Raw genomic sequence first — 22,565 nt, 5'->3', positions numbered from 1 at the left:
ATCAATCTTCAAATTGCTGCCTAGCCTCTTAAAATTTGTACTCCAAAGTTAAAGAGAAAAAAATAAAAACTTTGTCATGAAGGTAGATGTGTGTCTATTCTGAATAAATTTTCAGTTTAATAAATTGTTTAGCAAATATTCCAAACCTTTTATCTCTATGTCTTCTCCATTCCCTGGAACTTCCTTAAGCATCAAATTTTTACAGATGTCCTTTACAAATGGTCATTTTGCAAGCTCCCGCTCATGTCTCAAATCTTAGCTCAGATGTACCCTCATCTGAGGGGCTTCTCAGATGTGTGACACCTTCCCCAAATGTACCAAAGTAACAGGTGCTTTTCTCCCTTGAGTCCTGCTATATGCAGCTGGGATAATAATGTCATTGTCTACATGTCTGTTTTCATCATCTATGTTCCTTCAAGACAGTCTGTGTTTTTTGCTTTTTCTTTTTTGGGTCTCCTGATAGATGTATACGAGGCACTGAAATATTTCTGAAAGATTTCATCTCTTCGTTGATTGGCTTAGATTCAAAGGAATTGTATGTAGAATGCACTGATATTTTTCTGACAAATGACATGCTTTTTGGCATGGGATGATTGGTTTTAATTACCAAATGTCTATCCCAGAAAAATTTAAACTTGTTTATATCAAAGAACACTTAACATAAATAAGGCATTTATAAATTGTGAAACTAAAGGTTGTTAATGCAACAATGAATTTTCAGTCTGTTGCTCTATGATTAGGCTAGAGATTACCAAACTATCCCTGGCCTGGCACAGCCAAACCTTGGTGGTGTTAGGAAATGGACTAGCACTCAAAGCCTGGTTGTCTGTCAAACATTAAAAATTTCATAGAATACCAACATCAGACAATGTCAGCCTGTGACTACCAAATTGAGGTGTGGGGGGCGGGAGGGGAGAAAAGACCACTTCATAATTTTGTCTAAGCAGAGATAAAATCCAAGGTACTGTGAGAAACCACAAAAATGTTAGCTTTTATTATTAACTTTACTCAATAATAAGCTGATATTCATAAGGTTTTCATTGGCCAATTTTTTTAGCAGTAGATCATCAGGTCCTTCTTCCTAGTCTGCCTTAGTCTGGAAGCTCCACAGAAACCTGTTCACCACAGGTGACCTTGCTGGTATTTGAAATACTGGTGGCATAACATCCAGCATCACAGCAACACACAAGTCACCACAGTATGACAAACTCACAGGCAAGTGGTATTATTGCTGATGTCAGAAGGATCTTGGCTGAAAACAGAGAATACCAGATAAATGTTTACATGTGTTTTATTGACTACATAAAGGCATTCGACTCTGTGAATCGTAACAAATTATGGGTAACATTCTGAAGAATGGGAATTCCAGAACACTTAATTGTGCTCACGTGGAACCTGTACATAGACCAAGAGGCAGTAATTTGAACAGAACAAGGGGATACTACGTAGTTTAAATTCAGGAAAGGTGTATATCAAAAAAACCAAACTCGCTGCCATCAATTCCAACTCATAGTGACCCTATAGGAGAGAATAGAACTGCCCCATAGAGTTTCCAAGGAGCACCTGGTGGATTCAAACTGCTGACCTTCTGGTTAGCAGATGTAGCGATTAACCACTACACCATCAGGGTTTCCAAAGGTTTGTATCATACAGGGTTGTATCATTTCACCTTACTTATCCCATCTGTATGCTGAGCAAATAATCGAGAAACTGGACTATGTGAAGAAGAATGTAGCATCAGGATTGGAGGAAGACACATTAACAACCTGCGATATGCAGATGACGCAACCTTGCTTGCTGAAAATGAAGAGGACTTGAAGCACCTACTGTTGAAGATCCAAGACTACAGCCTTCAGTATGGATTACACCTCGATATAAAGTCAACAAAAGTCCTCACAACTGAACCAATAAGCAACATCATGGTAAACAGAGAAAAGATTGAAGTTGTCAAGGATTTCATTTTACTTGGATCCACAATCAACACCCGTGGAAGAATCAGTCAAGAAATCAAACATTGCATTGGGTAAATCTGCTGCAAAAGACCTCTTTAAAGTGTTGCAAAGCAAAGGTGTCATTTTGAGGACTAAGTGCACTTGACCGAAGCCATGGTATTTTCAATTGCCTCATGTATGCGAAAGCTGGACAATGAATAAGGAAGACTGAAGAAGAATTGATGCACTTGGATTATGGTGTTGGAGAAAAATATTGAATATACCCTGGTGAGGATCACAAGGCATACTTTGCACATGTTATCAGGAGGGACCAGTCCCTGGAGAAGGACATCATGCTTGGTAAAGTAGGGTCAACAAAAAAGAGGAAGACCTTTGACGAGGTGGATTGATACAGTAGGTACAACGATGGGCTCAAACATAGCAACAACTGTGATTGTGACACAAGACCAGGCAGTGTTTCCACTCTGTTGTACATAGGATTGGAAGGAGTTGGAACTAACTTGACAGCACTTAACAACTCAATAACTTCACCTAAATGGGGCAGTATTGTGAGAAAATTCAATTATCTGTGCAGAACAGACTGAGACAAAAGTAAAGTGGGCACATAATTTCTACATAAAGATCATATATACATACAGCCTAGTAAAAGTCAAAAGACGGTATCAGGACTACACAGAGTGACTACACCAAAAATAATTGGTTGACTTGCAACCATTTCAGGAGGTATCATATTATCAAGAGCCAATGGTACTGAAGGCACTAGTGAAAAACAAGGCTCCAGGAATTGATGGACTACCAATTGAGATGTTTCAACAAACAAATACAGCGCTGGAGGTACTCACTGGTCTGTGACAAAAAATTTGTAAGACAGCTACCTGACCAACGAAGTAGAAGAAATCCACATTTGTGCCCATTCCGAAGAAAGCTGATCCAACAGAACGTGGAAATTATTGAACAATATCATTAATGTAAAGGCAAGTAAAATTTTGCTTAAGAAAAGTCAAAAGCAGTTGCAGCAGTACATTGACAGGGAACTGCCAGAAAGTCAAGCCAGATTCAGAAGAGGACATGGAACAAGGGATATCATTGCTGACGTGAAATGGCGCCTGGATGAAAACTGAGAATAACAGAAAGACATTTACCTGTGTGTTACTGACTACGCAAAGGCATTCGACTGTGTGAATCCTAACAAGTTATGGATAACATTGAGAAGAATGGGAATTCCAGAATACATAACTGTGCTCATGGTTAACCTGTACATAGACCAAGAGGCAGTCATCCAAACAGAACAAGGAGATATTGAGTACATACGGTTGCTATGAGTTGGAACCTACTCAGCAGAACCTGAAACAACTAGTAAAATCAGGCAATTACTATTTACTCCTACTTCAGAGATACGGCTCTTAGTCAATACAATCACTTACCAAAGGAAAAAACAGTTGTCTTTGCATGCAATTTAGATTTCAAATAACTTGAGTTTTTAAACAGTAACTACTCTTCATGGGTTAAAACAGATTTGGGTATTATGTTTTCACTGTAGGCAATTAACTGAAAAATTTCAGAAAAATACAATGTAATTATCAATTATTGTAGCTCTGTTAATCCAGGCAAACAATAGTTAATTTCAAGTAAGGAATGAAATCAACTACAAGACTTGGATTTTAATGCTACCAAGTGGTTCTGCTTTCTAAATGAATTGGGTGAATGCACATATTTTAAAAAATAAGTGTTGTGGTGACAGGCGTTTCCTCAATGTAAATGGTGTCATGACAATAATTATTTGAAAGAGTTCAGTAACAGCAACTATGTCTAGTTTTATTTGTAAATCTCCAGTAGCCAGCAGAGTCTGGCACATTGTAGGAACTAAAAGGTGTTGTTTAAAATGACTTTTCTAAATCAAAAAACTGTTTTTACAACACAGTATCTGACCCCCCCCCCAAAAAAATGCGTAATACTATATGGTATGAACTCTTCATAAATTAAAAAACATTCCAATATCATGCTTGAAGTGGACTTACTGGGTCTAAGTTCACTTGCATTTCTTTATGACTACCCGGGTGGTAAGTTTCATTCTTCGGCGTTTGGGTATGTCCCCGAACGCAAGGGCCTAAGCTTTTCAGATGTTTACATTGTGAGAAGCATTACAAAACCAACAACTCCGGGATCTCGCCACCCTTCCGCCCAGTCACTCTCGCGAGTACCGGAGGCCCGCCGGCCCGCGGAGCCCCCTTTTCAGCGCTCGCGTGAGCACGGCGACGTCCTAGGCTGCGTAGTGGCCGGCGACGGCGCATGCGCGCAGGAGGGCAGGCGAGGTGCTGCGGACCGAAACGCCGCGCGGGCGGAGCTCAAGGTGTCCCGCCCTCAGCCGGCTGGACTTGAACCCTGGGGTGGCGCGGGCGGCTGTCCGGACGAGGCCGCACTCTGCCAAGCCAGTCTCGCCACCCAGACTCTGTGGGGTTCGGGCCCTGCACCCTCTCCCTTTGCGGCCGTGCGCTCCCCACTACCCCGTCCCGAGTGGAAGGGCCCGAGGCGATGGACTAGTGCCCAAGCGCTGACTGGCGACTGGGGGCGGAGCTCGTCACCGCCGGGCCAGCGGATTGGCTGCCTCCGCTTACCTTTTTACCTCCCTGGCCTTGGACTTAAGGTGTGAAGCGACTGGCAGCTCAGAGTTGACCCTCGCGGTCTTCGAAGGTACACTTTGGTTTTCCAGTAAGGCAGTAACCTCGCCCGTACGAGTTGGAGCTCTCCACCAGCAGCAGTTTCCGGCAATAGTTTTGTTTTATATTCTTTTTTTTGTTGTTGTTCGGTGAAGATGTTGACATTTGTGTTTGCTTCCAAACCAGTGTTTTCTTGGCAACTTAAATGACTTTTTCTCAGAAAGGCTATGTTTTCTCTCCCAGGTGATCATATCCTTATTTTCCATGACAGATCTTGATGACAATATATGCAAAAGATATGTAAAGATGATGACAAATATAGTAATATTGAGCCTGATCATTTGCATTTCTGTAGTTTTCTGGATTATGTCTTTGACTGCAAGTACCTATTATGGTGAGTATGAATGTTCTGAGTTGTTTTTCTGTGGTCTAATCGGTGGAATTTAAAATTGTGTCATCTAAAACTCGTAGCCTCTGAATGGTTGTTTTTACATAACTTCTACAGGCTGAATTTAGCTTACTGACTGAATTTAATTTGCTGACATGAAAATGTAGAATGCCTTGAAGGTTTTAAAGTCTTTAATAAATGTTGCAATTACACTAGCTACACACCTACTTCAGAATATGTCCTTACATTTTATGTAATTAAGTGTATTTTGGTGTAAAGATAAGTGAGGTGAAATATAGTTTTGTAAAGCAATTTACAGTGTTGCTTTTCATTTCGAATAAGATTGTTTCAGTTTCAGGTGTTCTGTAAAAATAAAAGATGGAATAATATTTATGTTTGAAGATTTGGAGGATTTTCTGTCATTTGGTCATTTCAAAAGAGCAGGCTCCTTTTAAAACCTGAAGCTGCTTGGCATAAGTATAAGGTACTCTGAGCTCAGTTCCTTAAGGTTTTGAAGCTGCTTTAGAACACAAATATGCCTTTACACAAACTTCCTTATTGTTGTTCGGTGCCAACAAGTCAGTTCCAACTCATAGCAACCCTGGGCACAACAGAACAGAACACTGCCCAGTTCGGTGCCATCCTCACAATTATTGTTATGCTTGAGCCCGTTGATGCAGCCACTTTGTCAGTCCATCTTGTTGAGGGTCTTCCTCTTTTTCACTGACCCTCTACTTTACCAAGCATGATGTCCTTCTCCAGGCACTGGTCCCTCCTGATAACATGTCCAGAGTATATGAGACAAAGTCTTGCCATCCATGCTTCCAAGGTGCATTCTGGCTGTACTTCTTCCAAGACAGATTGGTTTGTTCTTTTAGCAGTCCATGGTATATTCAATATTCTTAACCAATACCACAACTGAAAGGCGTCAGTTCTTTGGCCTTCCTTGGTACCCCTATAAAAACAGAGTATTGATTAGTTTGCAACGAAGGAAAAAGTGAAAAGGAGGATGAGAAAGTGAAGCCTTGTAAAGTCACGGCCATTTGAGATCTTGGTCCGTTTGCCAAAAGACATGTAAATAATCAGATGGTTCTCCAGGGAGTAGAAGCTCACAGGGCTGTTCACTCATAATGATTCAAGGAGAAGATTCTTATTAAATAGAATAAACCAGGATTTATAAACTCAAGTGTCTCCCTGGGGCCAGGCACATAATGCAAATAAAGCTGTACAGGTCTTTGCATAGGAATCAAATAGGAAAAGTTTTGTCTCCAGAAATAGGATTTCCCCATTAACACCTGGTCCTCTTTGTTTTTCATTTTTCTCTTTTCGATGAAGTATATGCAGAAGCAGTAGTTCACGTTTTTCTTTAACGAAACCACTCAGCCTCAGTGTCTTTGGAGTTTGCCGGGAGTAGTGGGAAATTTGAATGGGAGAGCCATGGCCAATCTAGAGGAGGTGGCCTTTGCCACATGGGCCAGAACTTCCCGTTTTAAAAACAGGCCAAGAATCTATACTTTAAATATTGACTCACATTGTTTGAAAACGCTATATATGCTAGCTGAACAAAACATCTGCCAGCTGGATGCAACTTTTGGAAAAAATTGATTGGTAATCTTTAAATCGGTTGTTACTTTTTTTTCTTTTTTAATCTCTTTGAAAGGCAGAAAGAGGAAGAATTAGATTCTGTTAAGAAAGTCTGTTCTGTATAGTTCTTAAAACTTCATATGTGCTTCCTTTAAAAAAATGTGGAACTGGAGGTTCACTTCAAATCCCCAAACATGTACGAAATATCCATTATTATACATAACTGTAAACGGTTCTCAAAACTTGAGCAGGACCCATGTGGCCATTCCCCAGTAAAATGTGCCCTTCGAAAATGTACAGGTCTCAATGTAAACGTTTTACTTTGGTGACTTCTTCTGTCTCTTAAACAAATTATGATGGTAGTTTAATCCGGAATGTAGTTATCAAAGCTTAATGCCAAGACTAACCTGTGTAGGCTTCATACAATTTGTGTTGTTTCTTTATAATTTTTCAGGTAACTTACAGCCTACTTCTCCTTGGCGCTGGCTGTTTTCTGTAGTTTTTCCTGTGTTGATCGTCTCTAACGGCTTTAAAAAGAAAAGCCTAGATCACAGTGGGGCTTTAGGAGGTATGTTTTTATTTTGAACGATTAAAATAGCCTTGTAATAGATGCCTGCTTATTTATGCTCATGCTTTCAAAACCGTTAGTATATAAAACTATAAATTATAATGTTCTGTATTTTAAATAAGATAAAGTTATGCATCACTCAGCATTACTCTTCTGTCAAAATTGCAGAAATGAACATGCATTTTTAGTGTGTACATACAAATTTAACTGCGTAATTGATTTCAAGTAGGTTAACAGCGTAAACTTTTGAGGACCCTGACTTTTTGCCCCTTTAGTTGGGGTAATTGATCTCTTGCTAACAAAACAGTGGAGCACTTTTCCTAAGTGTAAAATAAGGGAGCAATTGGACAGATTAACTTTTGGACATTACTGCTAGTAACTTCAGGCTGGACAGCCCAAACTGAGTATTCTAGACTAATTTTTCAGAGCTGAGTTGGGGACAGGATGTTTATTCTTCTAGCAAATATTTATTGTGCTTTTACTGTCTGTGTGCCACTCTTCTGGAAACTAGGACTGTAGCTGTGAACAAAAAGGACAGGGTTTCAGCTCTCATGGAACTTCCTTTCTTTAGGGCAGATAACAAATAAAATATATAACACTTTTCAAGTAGCGATTGAGTTGATGGGAAAAATTAAATATTAAATGAAATGTGTAGTTAGGGTTGGGAACAGTCTTTCTTAAAAAAAGATGACACTTCTCTCTAAGGAGGTAATTTTGAGCTGAGACCTGAAGAAGCCAGCAGTGAGAAGATGTGAGAGAAGCATGTTCCAGGTTAACAGAAGAAAAAAATGCAAAAACCCTGGCATATGTAAACCTGGCTTGTTCATGGTTGAGAATAAGGCCTATTTGATTAGAAAATACAGTGAAACCTGTGAGGGCCGGAACTTGAAGGGACTGCCTTATTTTTCCAGGTCTCAGAAGTTTTCCACCTTTAATAGGGTGCAGTCTTTCCATATTTCTGTTACTCTCTATTAAAGAAAACTATTTGAGTTTTCCTTCTCTGACAGGTTTCTGCCTTACACAGGATCTGGCTTCAGCAAGTTTTACTGCAGTAAAAAAATGAAAAGTATTGAGAGATAAAGTTGAAGAAATAGGCAAGGGCCAGGTGAAACACACCATAGTAAGAATTTTATTCCAAATTAAATAGGATCCCCCTGCCTTAAACTGGAGGAGTGACATGCTCTGATTTGACATCAGAACCTTCATATCCTGCCAGTATTACAAGCATAAAGACATAAGAATTCCCCCCAAATACTTACTGTAGGATGAGATCACTACACAGGATTATTTAGAACTAGAAGATCCGGAAGCCGCCTACCCAGCCTTGAAAATGCTGATGATCATTAGCCCCCAATGCCCTGTGAAAATTCATGTCCAGCAGATGTTTCTCGTAAAGTTTTTTTTTTTTTTTTTTTATTAAATAGAGTAGGTCTTTATGGAGGCAAAATAGCATGATGGGTAAAAGGATCAGACAAGATGATTCTGAATAATAGTTATGGCCAGTTCATTGGCTTGAGGTGTTTAATTGCATCAGGCTTTGATAGCCTGGTGCATCATCCCCGCAATAGGGATACACATATCAGGCATCTGCTTGAAAGGGTCTGCTCCATCCTAGAAAGTGTTTGTAAGGGCACTGCCATCCAAACACTGCCAATGTTTGCCCCAGAGCCTCCATTTTTCTTGTATTCCACTATCAACTTTTTGATTCATACATCATATGGATAGCATTGGGAAGAATGGAAATTCCAGAACACTTAATTGTGCTGATGAGGAACCTGTACATAGATCAAGAGACAGTTGTTTGGAAAAAACAAGGAGATCCTGCATGGTTTAAAGTCAGGAAGGATGTGTGTCAGAGTTGTATCCTTTTGCCATACATACGCAGTCCGTATGCTGAGCAGATAATCCGAGAAGCTGGACCGTATGAAGAAAAACACAGTATCAGGATTGGAGGAAGACTCATTAACAACATGCGATAACGCAGGTGAAACAACCTTCCTTGCTGAAAGTGAAGAGGACTTCAAGAACTTACAGATAAAAATCAAAGACTACACCTCAGCGTAAAGAAAACAAAAAATTCTCACAACTGGACCATTAAGCAACTTTATGATAAATGGAGAAAATACTGAAGTTGTTAAGGCTTTCATTTTACTTGGATCCACAATCAGTGCCCATGGAAGTGGTAGTCAGAAAATCAAAAGACACATTGCATTGGACAAATCTGCTGGAAAAGACCTCTTTAAAGTGTTAAAAAGCAAAGATGTCGCTTTAAGGACTACAGTGTGCCTGACCCAAGCCATGGTATTTTCAGTTACCTCATATGTGTGTGGAAGCCGGGCAATGAATAAGGAAGACCAAAGAACTGATGCATTGAATTATGATGTTGGTGAAGAATATTGAATATATCTTGAACTGCCAAAAGAACAAACAAATCTGTCTTGGAAGAAGTACAGCCGCAATGCTCATTAGAAGCAAGCATGGTAAGACTTCGTCTCACATACTTAGGACATGTTATCAGAAGGGATCAGTCCCTGGAGAAGGACATCATGCTTGGTAAAGTAGAGGTCAGCAAAAAAGAGATGAACTGACCCAGTGGCTGCAACAGTGGGCTGAAGCATAACGATGACTGAAGATGGTACAGGATAAGGCAGTGTTTTGTTCTTTTATACATACGGTTATTATGAGTCAGAACCAACTCGATAGCACCTAACAACAATAATGAAGCTTTTGTTTTTTTTTTTTAATCAATAAGGAGTCATGAAGGTTCTTGAGTTAAGAGCAATCTGATAAAATGGTATTTACAAAAAAAGATCTTTTTGGCAGGTGTAGGCAAAGTGAATTGGAAGAGAAGTCTGACGTAGGGAGATTAATTAGAATACTGTTGCAGTCATCTAGCTTATGGGCTACAAAGACCTAGACTGTATTTGTGCAGTGGGCATGAAGGAGAAAAACTGAATCTGTAATAAATTTCTAAGAAGAAGCCATAAGATATAAGAGATAAAGAGAGAGGGAAGTTGAGAGTGTGAATAACTGAATAACCGGTTCAGTGTACCAGAGGGTATAGGTTCTGTCTTAGGTTGGTACTTTGGTGTGAGTGATACCAGGTATGTGTAGAAAGGTTCAGGACCAAACTTTGATAACTGCTGCTATACACCATATGGAGCACTGGTGGCGCGGTGGTTAAGCGTTTAGAGGCTTATCAAAAGGCTGGCAGTTCAAATCCACTAGTATGAGGCGGTTCTGCTCTGTCCTATAGAGTCACTGGGAGTCGGAATTGACTTGATGATAATGGGTTTAAATTTTTTTTTTTAAATACACTCTGTTTATCTTGTCTGTCATCTGTCTCCTCCACTAGAATGTAAATTCCAAGAGCCTAGGATTTTTCCTGCATTGTTTACTGCTGTTTCCCAGCGTATAGGTAGAGCCTGACACACAGTAGTGCTCAGATTGGAACGAGTTGAATGAATACATATCCTTGAATGCGTGCTTAGGGATTTGCATTTTTTCTTGCAGATAAAAATGAGCCTTTCCAACTTGACCTTTTGGTATATAACCTTTTCCTCATCTTTTCCCTCTACACTCCCAGTCACACAAAACAAACTCCACTCTTTCTGATTCCCCTTCACTTTTTAAAGATGAACTTCTTAGAAAGGGTCCAAGGCTCTTCCCTGATTTAACCTTATCAGATCCTTCCAGTTTCATCTCCACGACATATCTCTACGGACCTTATGTGCTGGTCATGCCAGATGTTTCCTAGAATACACCTGTGTCTTCCCACTTGCATGACTTGACTCATGTTGTTTTCTCAGCCTAAAGTACCATTTCTCCTTTATAAAAATCCTGTTTAGCTTTCAAGGCCTACCAGTTTCTGTGGGTAGGGATAAATTATCCTTTCCCAGTACATGTTCTCATAGCTTTTGGCTTCTACTGCAATCATATCATCTGTTTCATTTTTTATATGCTTTCTCAACTATATAGTAAGCTTCTTGAAGGCAGGTAATGTTTTGTTTCATTGCTGTATTCCCCCACAGTAGTACCTGACACAGCTCTGTGGGTAATAGGCACAGTGATGGAATTAATCAGAGAAGTCAGATGACTGAGCTTGAGAGAATGTTATTGTTTTGAACTTATGGAATATTTCAACGGTTTACTAAAGAAGAGAGAATAGTGCCGTGAACTCCCATGCACCCAGTCACCCAGCATCAACAAGTATCAGTCTTATCATCAATTTTGTTTATTCTCTTCCTCTCCATTCTTCCCTCTTTCCCAACCTCCGCAGTATTTTTTGCCAAATCGGAAAGCGAAAGCAGGGAAGAAAAGAATTGGATTCCTTAAATTTGACCGAGGATCTCAATGGCAAAAATCATCGTATTACCTCCTGACATCTGTTTACAGCAGAGGAGAGAGCAGTAGCGTGCCCAAGTGGCTGGCATCAGGCTCTGAGCAGCCTACCTGCTGAAGGAACCTGTCCCTGTTTCAACTCCCTTAGTGTTAACAGCCTCCTAGAACCTGGGTAGAAAATATGCCAGAGTGTGCAAAACCCTTAACCTATTTACTCCAGAGTTTATCCCAGAACCATAATTAACTGTACCTTGTGGTGCTTGAAGAGTCCCCAGAGGTGACTTTTTGCTTTTTTATCTGCAGCTACTCAGGAAGGCTATTTGAATTTTAATCTCCTTGTCTTCTTCTGGACACTTGGGTGCCCACTATGTGCAAGATGTGGACTAAAAACCAAGAAGAGACATTAATTAAATCCTTCATCTTTGGCATATGTAGGTCCCCTTGCAAAGTGCCATGGGTGCTGGTAACATTAAGTTCTTGATCATTGAATCAAATATTTAGGAGCATTTTAGATTGGAATAAAGTTTCATATAAAGAGGCAGAATAGCTTAGTGCCAGGAGTGTAGACTCTGGAGCCATACTACTTATTTTTAATCTGGGCTCTGCCACTTACTAGCTATGTGACCATAGGCAAGTTACTTAACTGTCCTGGCCTGTGTAATGGAGATAATAATAGTGTCTACATCATAAGTTACTATTATTGTTTTCCTTCTACTGCTTGTAAATTGTAAAAGCACCATGCAGGTGATTGTTCCAAGGAAGTTTTTTTCTATTTATTGAATTTGTTCCTTTGAACATGTGCATATAGACAACTTGTCATCAAGTCTTAGGCTTGGCAAGTTTAAATTTAATTTTACTTGCTAAGACCATTAGGTTTAGTGATTTACTTTTTTTTTCATTAATTCATCCCACAAATATTTGTTGTTGTTGTTGTTAGGTACCGTCGAGTCAGTTCCAACTCACAGCAACCCTATGTACAACAGAACGAAACACTGCCCAGTCCTGTGCCATCCTCACAATTGTTGTTATGCTTGAGCCCATTGTTGCAACCAGTGTGTCAATCCATCTCATTGAGGGTCTTCCTCTTTTTCACTGACCCTCTACTTTACCAAGCATGATATGCTTCTCTAGGGACTGGTCAGTCCTCATAACATGTCCTAAGCATGTGAGACAAATCTCACCATCCTTGCGTCTAATGAGCATTCTGGCTGTACTTCTAAGACGAATTTGTTCTGGCAGTCCATGATATATTCGATATTCTTCTCCAAACCATAACTCAAAGGCGTCAATTCTTCTTTGGTCTTCCTTATTCATTGTCCAGCTTTCACATGCGTATGAGGCGATTGAAGACACCATGGCTTGGGTCAGGCAATCCTTAGTCCTTAAAGTGACATCTTTGCTTTTTAACGCTTTAAAGAGATCTTTGACAGCAGATTTGCCCAATGCAATTTGTCATTTGATTTCTTTTTTTTATTGTGCTTTAGTGAAAGTTTACAGCTCAAGTTAGTTTCTCATATAAAAGTTTATACACCTACTGTTATGTGACCCTAGTTGCAATTCATATAATGTGACAGCACACTCCCCCTTTGCACCCCAGCTTCTATCCCTTTCTGCCTTCTCATGCTGCCCCTGGACAGAAGCTGCCTGTTTAGTTTCATATATCTACTTAAACTAAGAAGCACACTTTTCACAAGTATTATTTTATGTTTTATACTCCAGTCTAACCTTTGTCTGAAGAATTGGCTTCAACAATGGTTTTAGTTCTGGGTTAACAGAGAGTCGGGGGCCACATCGTCTGAGGTTCCTCTAGTCACAGTCAGACCGTTAAGTCTGGTGAATTTGAGCTCTGCATCACACTTTTCTCCTGTTCTGTCAGGGACTCTCTGTTGTATTTCCTGTCAGGGCAGTCATTGGTGGTAGCCAGGCACCATCTAGTTCTCATCTTAGGGTGATGGAATCTCTGGTTTATGTGGCCCTTTTGTCTCCTGAACTAACATTTTCCTTGCGTGTCTGGTATTTTTCATTCTCCTTTGCCCCAGGTGGGTTGGGACCAATTGATGTACCTAAGATGGCAACTCAGAAGGTGTCTTTTGATTTCTTGGTTACTGCTTCCATGGGCATTGATTGTGGATCAAAGTAAAATGAAATCCTTTACAACTTCAACATTTTCTCCATTTATCATGAAGTTGCTTAATGGCCCGGTTATGAGGATTTTTGTTTTCTTTATGCTGAGATATAATCCATGCTGGAGGCTGTAGTCTTTGATCTTCATAAGTAAGTGCTTCAAGTTCTCTTCGCTATCAGCAAGCAAGGTTGTGTCACTTGCATATTGCAGGTTGTTAATGAGTCTTCCTCCAGTCGTGATGCTGTGTTCTTCATATAGTCCAGCTTCTCTAATTATTCAACAGATATTTAGTGAGAGTCTTTTGTGTGGCAGGCAGTGTTCTGGGCACAGGATTTAACAGTGAACAAAAATAATCAAAATCCCACTGTCAAAGAGTTTATATTACTAGTCTAGGAGACAGATGATAAATAAGGTGGTTCTGTGGCATTAATCCCCAGAAGGAGATGCTCTACGTGTGATAGAAGAGCACAGGAAGATGGGGTGTTACCAGGAAAGAGGAGCTAGTTGTGTTCCGTGTGTTCTCACCTGGGTGGCCTTGTCCCTGTTCCCCATGGTTCAGGTTTGGTGTTCTGTCCTTCTGAGTAGAAAACTTACTCTGTTAGGTATCTAGAGTTGATCAGAGCCAACAAAACTGCATAAAGCTGCTTATTGTCATAAGGGACTGACGTATGAGCCAGAGTGCCACTTTGTCAGTCTGATAAAATATAGAACTACTAGTCCGATCGGAATAAAAAGATCACCGTTCAGGCATGACCTATTCTTGTAGTCATGCTACTGGAGAAGTCAGATCATAATTAGAAGGTTGCTTTGGTGAGAACAGAGTCTAAGAAACAGTGTGAAAGTCCACAGGTCAAAGGCCCTGTCCTAGGCATTTAATCTTTAACGCCTAGAAGGCATTTTGTTCTGATATATATAAGGTTGCGATGAGTTTAGTTGACTCGACAGCCAACAACAGCAACAGCCACATTACCCTGTTTGTTGCACTCTCAGTTAAAATATACCAAACTTTAGTAAAATGTCAGTAATGGAGCATCTTTGGAGGGATTAATCAACAATTATATGTGAATAGTTGTAGTATTTGAACTAGAGCTGAGCAATGGAGAGGGTCGTTAAATAAATGAGAACCTGGTCCCCTGTTCTATTATTTAACAGTTTGTAGTCAGAAATAAGGAGGAGCCCTGGTGTGGCAGTAGCTAAAGGTGCACAGCTGCTAACCAAAAGATCAGCAGTTCAAACCCACCAGCTGCTCTGCAGGCGAAAGATGTGGTAGTCTGCTTCTGTTTAAGATTTATAACCTTGGGAACCCTATGGGGGCTGTTCTACTCTGTCCTGCAGGGTTACTATGAGTTAGAATCAAAGGCAGATGAGTTTGATTTTGGGTTAATTAGAAATAAAATAGAAAAATTAGGGATCCAGCAGGCAGCTTGGATGGAGCCACACAAGACGACAGTACCTTAGGGTGGTTATCATGTTGTAGGACACTGATCCCCAATTCTGCGGGACTAGAAGTTTGATTTTTGCCAAACCTCCAGACTAGATGTATTCTCAAGTTTAGACTTAACCAAACTTATGAGGAACCAATGCAAAGCAAAATGTCAGTTTCTTGGATGACAGTGAAATGAGTGCTCATTGGCAAATTAGCAGTTCTCTCCCTGAAAGAAGGATTATAAAATTATTATCAAAAGTTAGCTGGAAAATTCAAAAGAACATATAGCCAATACTACCACTTGTGTAAGAAAAAAGGGGGAAAAAAACATATATCGGCTTATCTTTATAAAAAGAAGCAAGAATAATAAACCAGGAAACAATGAAGCTGGTTACCTACAAAGGTTTGAGGGAGAGTAAAAGATAGAGGTGGGGGCAGAAGGAATATAGAAGGAAGTGACATTTGTCTAAGTATAACTTTTTGTGTCATGTTGACTTTTGGAAGCATGTTAATGTTCTACATATTCAAGAAATAAAATTCAGTAAAAATCTAAAACTGAAATAAATGAACTCAGTTGTATTTCAGATGTATAATATATATGCACTGGTATATAGTATACATCCTTTTGAAGGTTATAAAAGAAAAAGCATAACTTATAAATTCAGTATTTGACTGTATGCCCTCAGCCTTGGGTTGAGGGAGGGGGAGAATTGCAAACAAATCCTGTGAAGTATTTTTAGTAGATTTGTTTTTTTGTTGTGGAATAGATGAAGCAATTCTGAAACAATTTCAGATGTAATATAGGATTGAGCAAATGAGTGACTTTGTCATTGTTGGGAGCTAGGATTCCTCACTGAGGAAGAAAAGGCATACAGGTATGGAATGGGGCAAGGCAAGAGAGAACCCTGTGAGGATGGATTGGAATTGGAGTTATTGGTATGATTTCATGATTCCTAAAATATGTACTATGCATGTGTATATTCATGCATGTGTGTACACACTTGCTTGTTTATTTTTTTGCCCTGTCTACTGAAAGGGCCAAGAAGCAAAGACACCTCAGTAGCCATGAGAACGCCAGAAGCCTAGATCTGGGTCTCTAATACTCCGCACTAGGAGGAACCAGTGCTTCCAGGGCTCAGGCAGAGTATGGGATGAGCCTAGAACATCTTGTTAAGCCAGAAAGAAAAGAAATGCTCAAAAAAAAAAAAAGATGGGACATGTTACAAGGGCGCAGTTGCCAGCTTCAAGGAACTATTGGCCAAATTAGGGACAATTCGAGCACCAAAAATTAAGCACAGTAATATAAGCTATTAGACAAAATAGAAATTCATGAGCTCATACCAATAATAAATATTCTTTAAAAAATAGGGGAGTAGGTAGTGCTACATGTGTATGGATGTGTACACACACAAATAGATATATATGATAGAAATACAAACACAAATTATAAAGTAAAGAGTAAAGCGGTGAATCTAGGTGAAAGGTTATTATTGCAACTTTTCTGTAAGTTTGAAATTATTTCCAAGTAAAAATTTGGATTTTTTTTTTTTAAGTTAGTTTGGTGAGTCAGAATGAGAAGAGTTAGCTAGATAAAATTTGATGGCCAGAGATGTTAAAACTGTGTCCACAATAAATTTCTCCTTGACAAACAAACCAAGTACAGTCAGTCCTATGTATCTGCGGGTTCTACATCCATGGATTCAAGTAGCCGGGGATTGAAAATATTAAGGGGAAAAGAAAAAAGTTCCAAAAAGCAAAACCTGAATTTGCCATGCGCCGAGCGCTATGTCAAATCCACATGATGTGCAGGCACCTCCTGCTGTAGCCTCCCGCCACTTCACAGATCCTCAGTCTCCAGCACTCGTTGTTGGAGCACTGTTCGCCCCAATTCTCGTTTGTTCCCTACTTGTGTTGTGTGAAACCTTTGTTTCTGTGAAAAAAATGGCTCCTACAAAGCAACAAAGTGGTCAAAGCGGTCCCTCAAAGGCTAAGTGTAAGGGGGCTGAGGAGAGCAAGGGGAAGGAGTTTAAGGCTAGCAAGGGATGGCTGGCTACCTATGTAAAGCACCACAGCCTCAAGGACTTCAAGATCATGGGAGAATCGGCATCAGCTGAGGCCCAGGCAGCATCAGCATTCTCAGGAGAGCTCAAGAGACTCATTGTAGAGAAAGGCTACCTTCAGAGCAAGTCTTCCCTTGTGATGAAACAACTGTTTACATACCGTTTACATTTTATTAGATATTATAAGTAATCTAGAGATGATTTAAAGTATCTGGGAGGATGTGCATAGGTTATATGCAAATACTATGCCATTTTATATAAGGGACTTGAGCATCCTCAGATTTTGGTATCCACAGGGTGTCCTGGAACCAATCCAATTGTATTAGAATTGACTGGTCAAGCTACCTTGGACCATTCCGAAGACGTAATAACAAATTCACTTTTTGAAATGTCCATTTTTATAGCTGCTATTCAGATTACCTCCATCTGTTAGCACATTTTTTCTTGAAACTGATCATATTTCTTCAAACTGAGTATCATACAACTGATTAGGCTTAAAACTGTTTTTGTAGACAGTCAACATCCAGGTCTGACTTCCCGGGGCCACTTTAATTGACTTTGTGTATTCTCAGTAGTTGTCTTAGTTATCTAGTGCTACTATAGCAGAAATACCACAAGAGGATGGCTTTAACAAATTTATTTCCTCACAGTTTAGGAGGCTAGAAGTCTGAATTCAGGGTGCTGGCTCGAGAGGAATTCTTTCTCTCTCTTTAAGCTCTGGGGAAGGTCCTTGTTCCTTGGTCATCTTCTTGGGGCATGGCATTTATCTCCCTCCATCTCTGCTTCTCCACTTGTTTGTTTAATCTCTTTTATATCTCAAAAGAGATTAACTCAAGACATATCCTACACTAATCCTGTCTCATTAACATAACAGAAAGATTCCATTCCCAAATGGGATTATAACCACAAGCATAACCTATTGCCAGAAGTTAAGATTTACAACACATATTTTTTGGGGACACAATTCAATCCATGACAGTAGTCAGATACTTCTCTCTCTTGTGTGGTTTTTACAGATGGCTATTTTCACACATCGTATTTTGGTTGTGATGTACTTTTCTAGGATTAACCGTTGTGACAGGGATGAGGATACTTTGCAACCTCTACCACTAAAATTCTGCTCACAAGAATGTTTTGATATTTTGTAATAAAAAGCCTTTAAGGATTATCTGGGTGATTTAAAAAGCCCATCCTAGCACATTTTTCTTTTAGGATGATGTAGAGAGAAGCTTTATATTTATACCTTCTTAACTCACAGCAAGTTTTTTAAGTCTCAAGCATGTTTAACTGATTTAGTACTTGATTTTAATTGCCTCATTTCACATAGCTATGATATCAAGAGAATATCTTTTCCTTTTTTTTTTTTCGTCTTCTGTCTCAGAAATTTAAACTTCCCTCTCCTCTGTTTTCCTCAGGGCTTCGAACGGGTTCTGCCCAGTTAAGTCATGACAGACAAAGTGAAACCCAAACAGATCCAAAATTTTAAAATGTAGGTGAAGCAGAACAGGAAAAATTATGGGTCGAAGCCCTACTAGAAACTTAATCCCCCTCTTAGAAAACAAGGGCAGCATGTGCTTTGCATAGCAGCCAAATCTCTTGACCGGCAGAGTTGAAACAGTGGTGCCCTGCTCAGAGTGGCTGACCACGCTGCTTTGAGTGTATGTCGTTCTCCACAGTCCTGGCAATAATCCAGTCTCCCGAAAGGGCTCATTATGCCTCTTCCAAGTCTCCTATTCTAGGGCTTCGACCTGTAATTTTTCCCATTCCGCTTATCTTTTCGCTTCACCAAATTTTAAAAATTTGGGTCTGTTTTGATTTTACTTCATCGGCCATGACAAAACCAATTCGAACTGGTTCAAAGCCCTGGTTTTCCTGACTGAACTGCAGTTTTTATAGGCCTTTCTTGAAGTTGGTCATTCATTGAAAAGTGGAAGCTAACCCCTTTAGTTTCTTTGTTTGCCCAGACAAAATCTAGAGACAAAATTTAAAATCGCGTTCACAGAACATAGTCCATTTTTAGCTCCACATCAAAGAATGTGAAATAATTCAGGAGTATTTTCATAGATTTTATGCAGAAAAACCTAGCTGAGAACTATCCTATAGCCCTCACATAGTTCGTGAGGCTCAACAAAAGAACTTGTGAAAGTTCTTTGAGAAAGATAGAAAGCTTATCCTTTTTCAAATATCCTTTATGAAGTAGGAAAGAAAAAAAAAAATCCCACGCAGGGGGAAAAATGTGAAAAAATAGAAACTGATAGATTCTATAATCTCACTTCCCAGGCAATAAAAAAAAAAAAACCACAGTTAATTTAGAAATTCTTCAAACTAGTGATCTTATCCAAACATTACACATATGTAATGCATCCTGCTTAATTTAAAAAAAAGATCACTGCTATGCTTACTATTCTGCAGTTGATCAGTAAAAGCTCGTCTAAAATAATATCCTACATTCATATAGTGTTGTTTGAAAGAAGAACAAAGATGGTGAAAATACATGTGTCAATTTAATCAAAATGACATTCAGCGTACCACTTGGTAAAATGTGAGTAACAATGTAAAGTTACTGGAAATGTACATTTCAGGTTATAGTGGTGAAAATAATTGAAAACTATCCATTCTGTTTTCACAGCATTCATGTATGGATTAAGACTGATTCTGTGTATATATATGTTTCTTTCAGGCCTAGTGGTTGGATTTATCCTAAGCATTGCAAATTTCAGCTTTCTTACCTCTTTGCTGATGTTTTTCCTTTCCTCTTCGAAACTCACTGCATGGAAGGGAGAAACAAAGAAGCGTCTAGATTCAGAATACAAAGAAGGTAAAATGAATTAAGTTTGACCTTACCTGAAATAGTAAGCTTTGTTTCATCTTAACATGAGAGTGTTAATTAGAAAGTGTTTAGGCTGTTGAAACAGATAAATTTTATGTGAGAATTACATTAAGTAGTAGCCTAAAGTAGTTCATTGTTTCACCACATAACAAGTAACAGCAGAAATTCAGAAACATTAAAGCCTATAATTAATTATTTTTAATTTATTGATAACAGTATATGTGGACAAAGGTGCCAAACCATTTTTAATCCTTTTTTTTTTTTTTTCATTTTTCTTAAATTGTAAAACATAAGTTCTTATAACTGCATGATTTTCCTTCTGAGAAGAAAGCATTTCTTCTGATTTTTGTCTGCATGGTTGTTTCCAGGTGGGCAGAGGAACTGGGTTCAGGTGTTCTGTAATGGAGGTGTGCCCACAGAGCTGGCCCTGCTGTACATGATAGAAAATGGCCCCGGGGAAATCCCAATTGACTTTTCCAAGCAGTACACTGCTTCCTGGATGTGTCTGTCTCTCTTGGCTGCACTGGCCTGTTGTGCTGGAGACACATGGGCTTCAGAAGTTGGCACTGTTCTAAGTAAAAGCCCTCCAAGGCTGATAACAACCTGGGAGAAAGTTCCAACTGGTGAGTCCTGATTTGAATTCCTTAAAAAAACAAAAACAAAAAACTTCTTGATTTCACATATATCTTAGATAAGAGCCTTCTAAGAATTTTAGTTTGTCTGTTTCCTTAACAGGAAAATCCTAAAGGCTATTAAATTGGTGATAATAAATAATATTTGCAAGAAATGTTAGCAAGTCCTAGATAATACAAGAATGTAGAGATTGACCCATGTACACATTAATAGGGAAGGGAAGGAAGTGAACAATTAAGTATACCTTGAGGACCTATTATGTGCTTAGTGCTTTAACATGTATCCCCATTGTCATTATCATCGTCTACTCCTACTACTTTTACTCCTCCTTCTCGTTCCCACTATTACTACTTGATCATCATCATAACAGCTAACGTATTTTGAACACCTGCTATGTGCAAATCACTGTTCTAACTGCTTTATGTAGGTTAACAGTTAGTACTCAATAATCATATGAGTTGGTTCATTTATTATTTCAATCTTACAGACAAGGAAACTAAGACACAGAGAAGTAGATAAATTAATTTCAGTTACACAGTTTAGGAATAGTAGAACTGAGATGAAAACCTAAGCATTCTAGCTCCACTGAACCATGCCAGTTCAGTGCTTAGAATGTCAAGAGTTACCGAGGAGAAAAGACTATTTTCTAAGTCGGCTGTGGTCTTTGGATTGTATAAATGAGAACCCTTTCTTTAAATTAGCCTTGATGAGATACGTACCAGAAGTGTCTGCTTTCTTCGGCTTTATGTTTTTGCTGTTTGTTAATGGGATGATTTTGTGCATGTTTCTTCTTCAGGGACCAATGGAGGGATTACATTAGTGGGCCTTGTCGCCAGTCTCCTTGGTGGTACCTTTGTGGGCATCGCATACTTCCTCACACAGTTGGCTTTTGTAAATGATTTAGACATTTCTGCTCCCCAGTGGCCAATTATTGCATTTGGAGGTCTGGCTGGATTGCTAGGATCAATTCTGGACTCCTATTTAGGAGCTACAATGCAGTTTTCTGGTAAGAACATTACCTTGTTATTGCAGCTTATTGATGTATTAAAGAAATGTGAAAAAGGAAAAAAAAAGCAACAATGGAAACAAACCCCAAAGACAAGGAGCTAGGCAATCAAGAATGATAGAGAAAATCTCTTATACAATTTTGATTTTTTTATTCTTTTGCTTGAAATTAATTGAACGAGAATTAGCCCTGCTGAGCACTGATTAGAAGCTGTGTGGGGAGGATACAGTAGTGTAGGAAAGAGATACTTTTGCTTATGCGACTTCACCTAAGCTTGGGAAAGTAGGACATTTTGGGATCAGGTAATTTTAATGCACTGCCTTCCATATGTTTTCTAAGTACATTCGAGAGATAATTATTGTTCTGTTGTCACTAACACATGCATAACTTACTTTTCCACTGTGACATCATGCTTGTCCTCCTCCCCACTAAGCTTTTAGCCCCACCCAAGATATGTGGGAGAGTCAGTTTTCCCAAAAATTTTTTTGTTTTGCTCTTGAGACTCACCCATCATGTAATTGTACTGACATATTTCTTTATTCTGTTAGGTGTGACTTGTTCCACACTGTCATCAACCACATTTTCTCCTTTGATTAGCATCATGAAGACAAGGGCAGAAAGGTTCCCTGAGTACAGTCTTCCCAGTGCTTTTCATGCCCAGAGATGATGTGCTCATCCTTCCACTCCCCTGCTCACCAGTCAGAATATTTGTTCTCTGAGTTTCATTAGCCTCAACTAGCTGCCAAGGAGGAAGCAATCTGATTTTAATTCACACTAAAGGGTCAGTAGCTTTCTAACTGGGCAAGTTTCAGGCCATATCGAGTAAGTGGAAAAAAATTGGGCAGTGGGAGAGATTAAATTCATTTGTAAATCTTTATGTGCCTCCTTTGTGACAACTCCATGCTGGGCCCTGTGTATCCAGTGCTGAGGCCACAGACATGACCCCTACTCTCAGGGGCCTTACAGGTTGGTCTTGGAAGAGAACCACTGGGAAG

The 22,565-nt window shown here is 39.4% G+C and overlaps 1 protein-coding gene across 2 annotated transcripts in view; it reads left to right on the top strand.

Moving 5' to 3' along the window:
* The first annotated feature begins 4,336 nt into the window (after positions 1–4,336).
* The window catches only part of TMEM19 (transmembrane protein 19), a 32,219-nt gene continuing 13,990 nt past the window's right edge, over positions 4,337–22,565 (top strand). Inside the window, exons 1-6 of one of the 2 annotated variants that reach the window (XM_064283869.1) lie at positions 4,337–4,643; positions 4,881–5,003; positions 7,036–7,149; positions 19,782–19,919; positions 20,300–20,554; positions 21,361–21,570. In XM_064283869.1, the coding sequence (XP_064139939.1) occupies positions 4,916–5,003; positions 7,036–7,149; positions 19,782–19,919; positions 20,300–20,554; positions 21,361–21,570 (805 nt within the window). In that variant the 5' untranslated portion in view covers positions 4,337–4,643; positions 4,881–4,915. Of the gene's footprint in view, positions 4,644–4,852; positions 5,004–7,035; positions 7,150–19,781; positions 19,920–20,299; positions 20,555–21,360; positions 21,571–22,565 lie in introns of both variants that reach the window. The other variant, XM_064283867.1, reaches the window with a different exon arrangement.

This window comes from Loxodonta africana, chromosome 4 (genome assembly GCF_030014295.1).
Source record: "Loxodonta africana isolate mLoxAfr1 chromosome 4, mLoxAfr1.hap2, whole genome shotgun sequence".
Lineage (NCBI taxonomy): Eukaryota > Metazoa > Chordata > Mammalia > Proboscidea > Elephantidae > Loxodonta > Loxodonta africana.
This window is presented reverse-complemented; position numbering and strand designations above follow the sequence as displayed.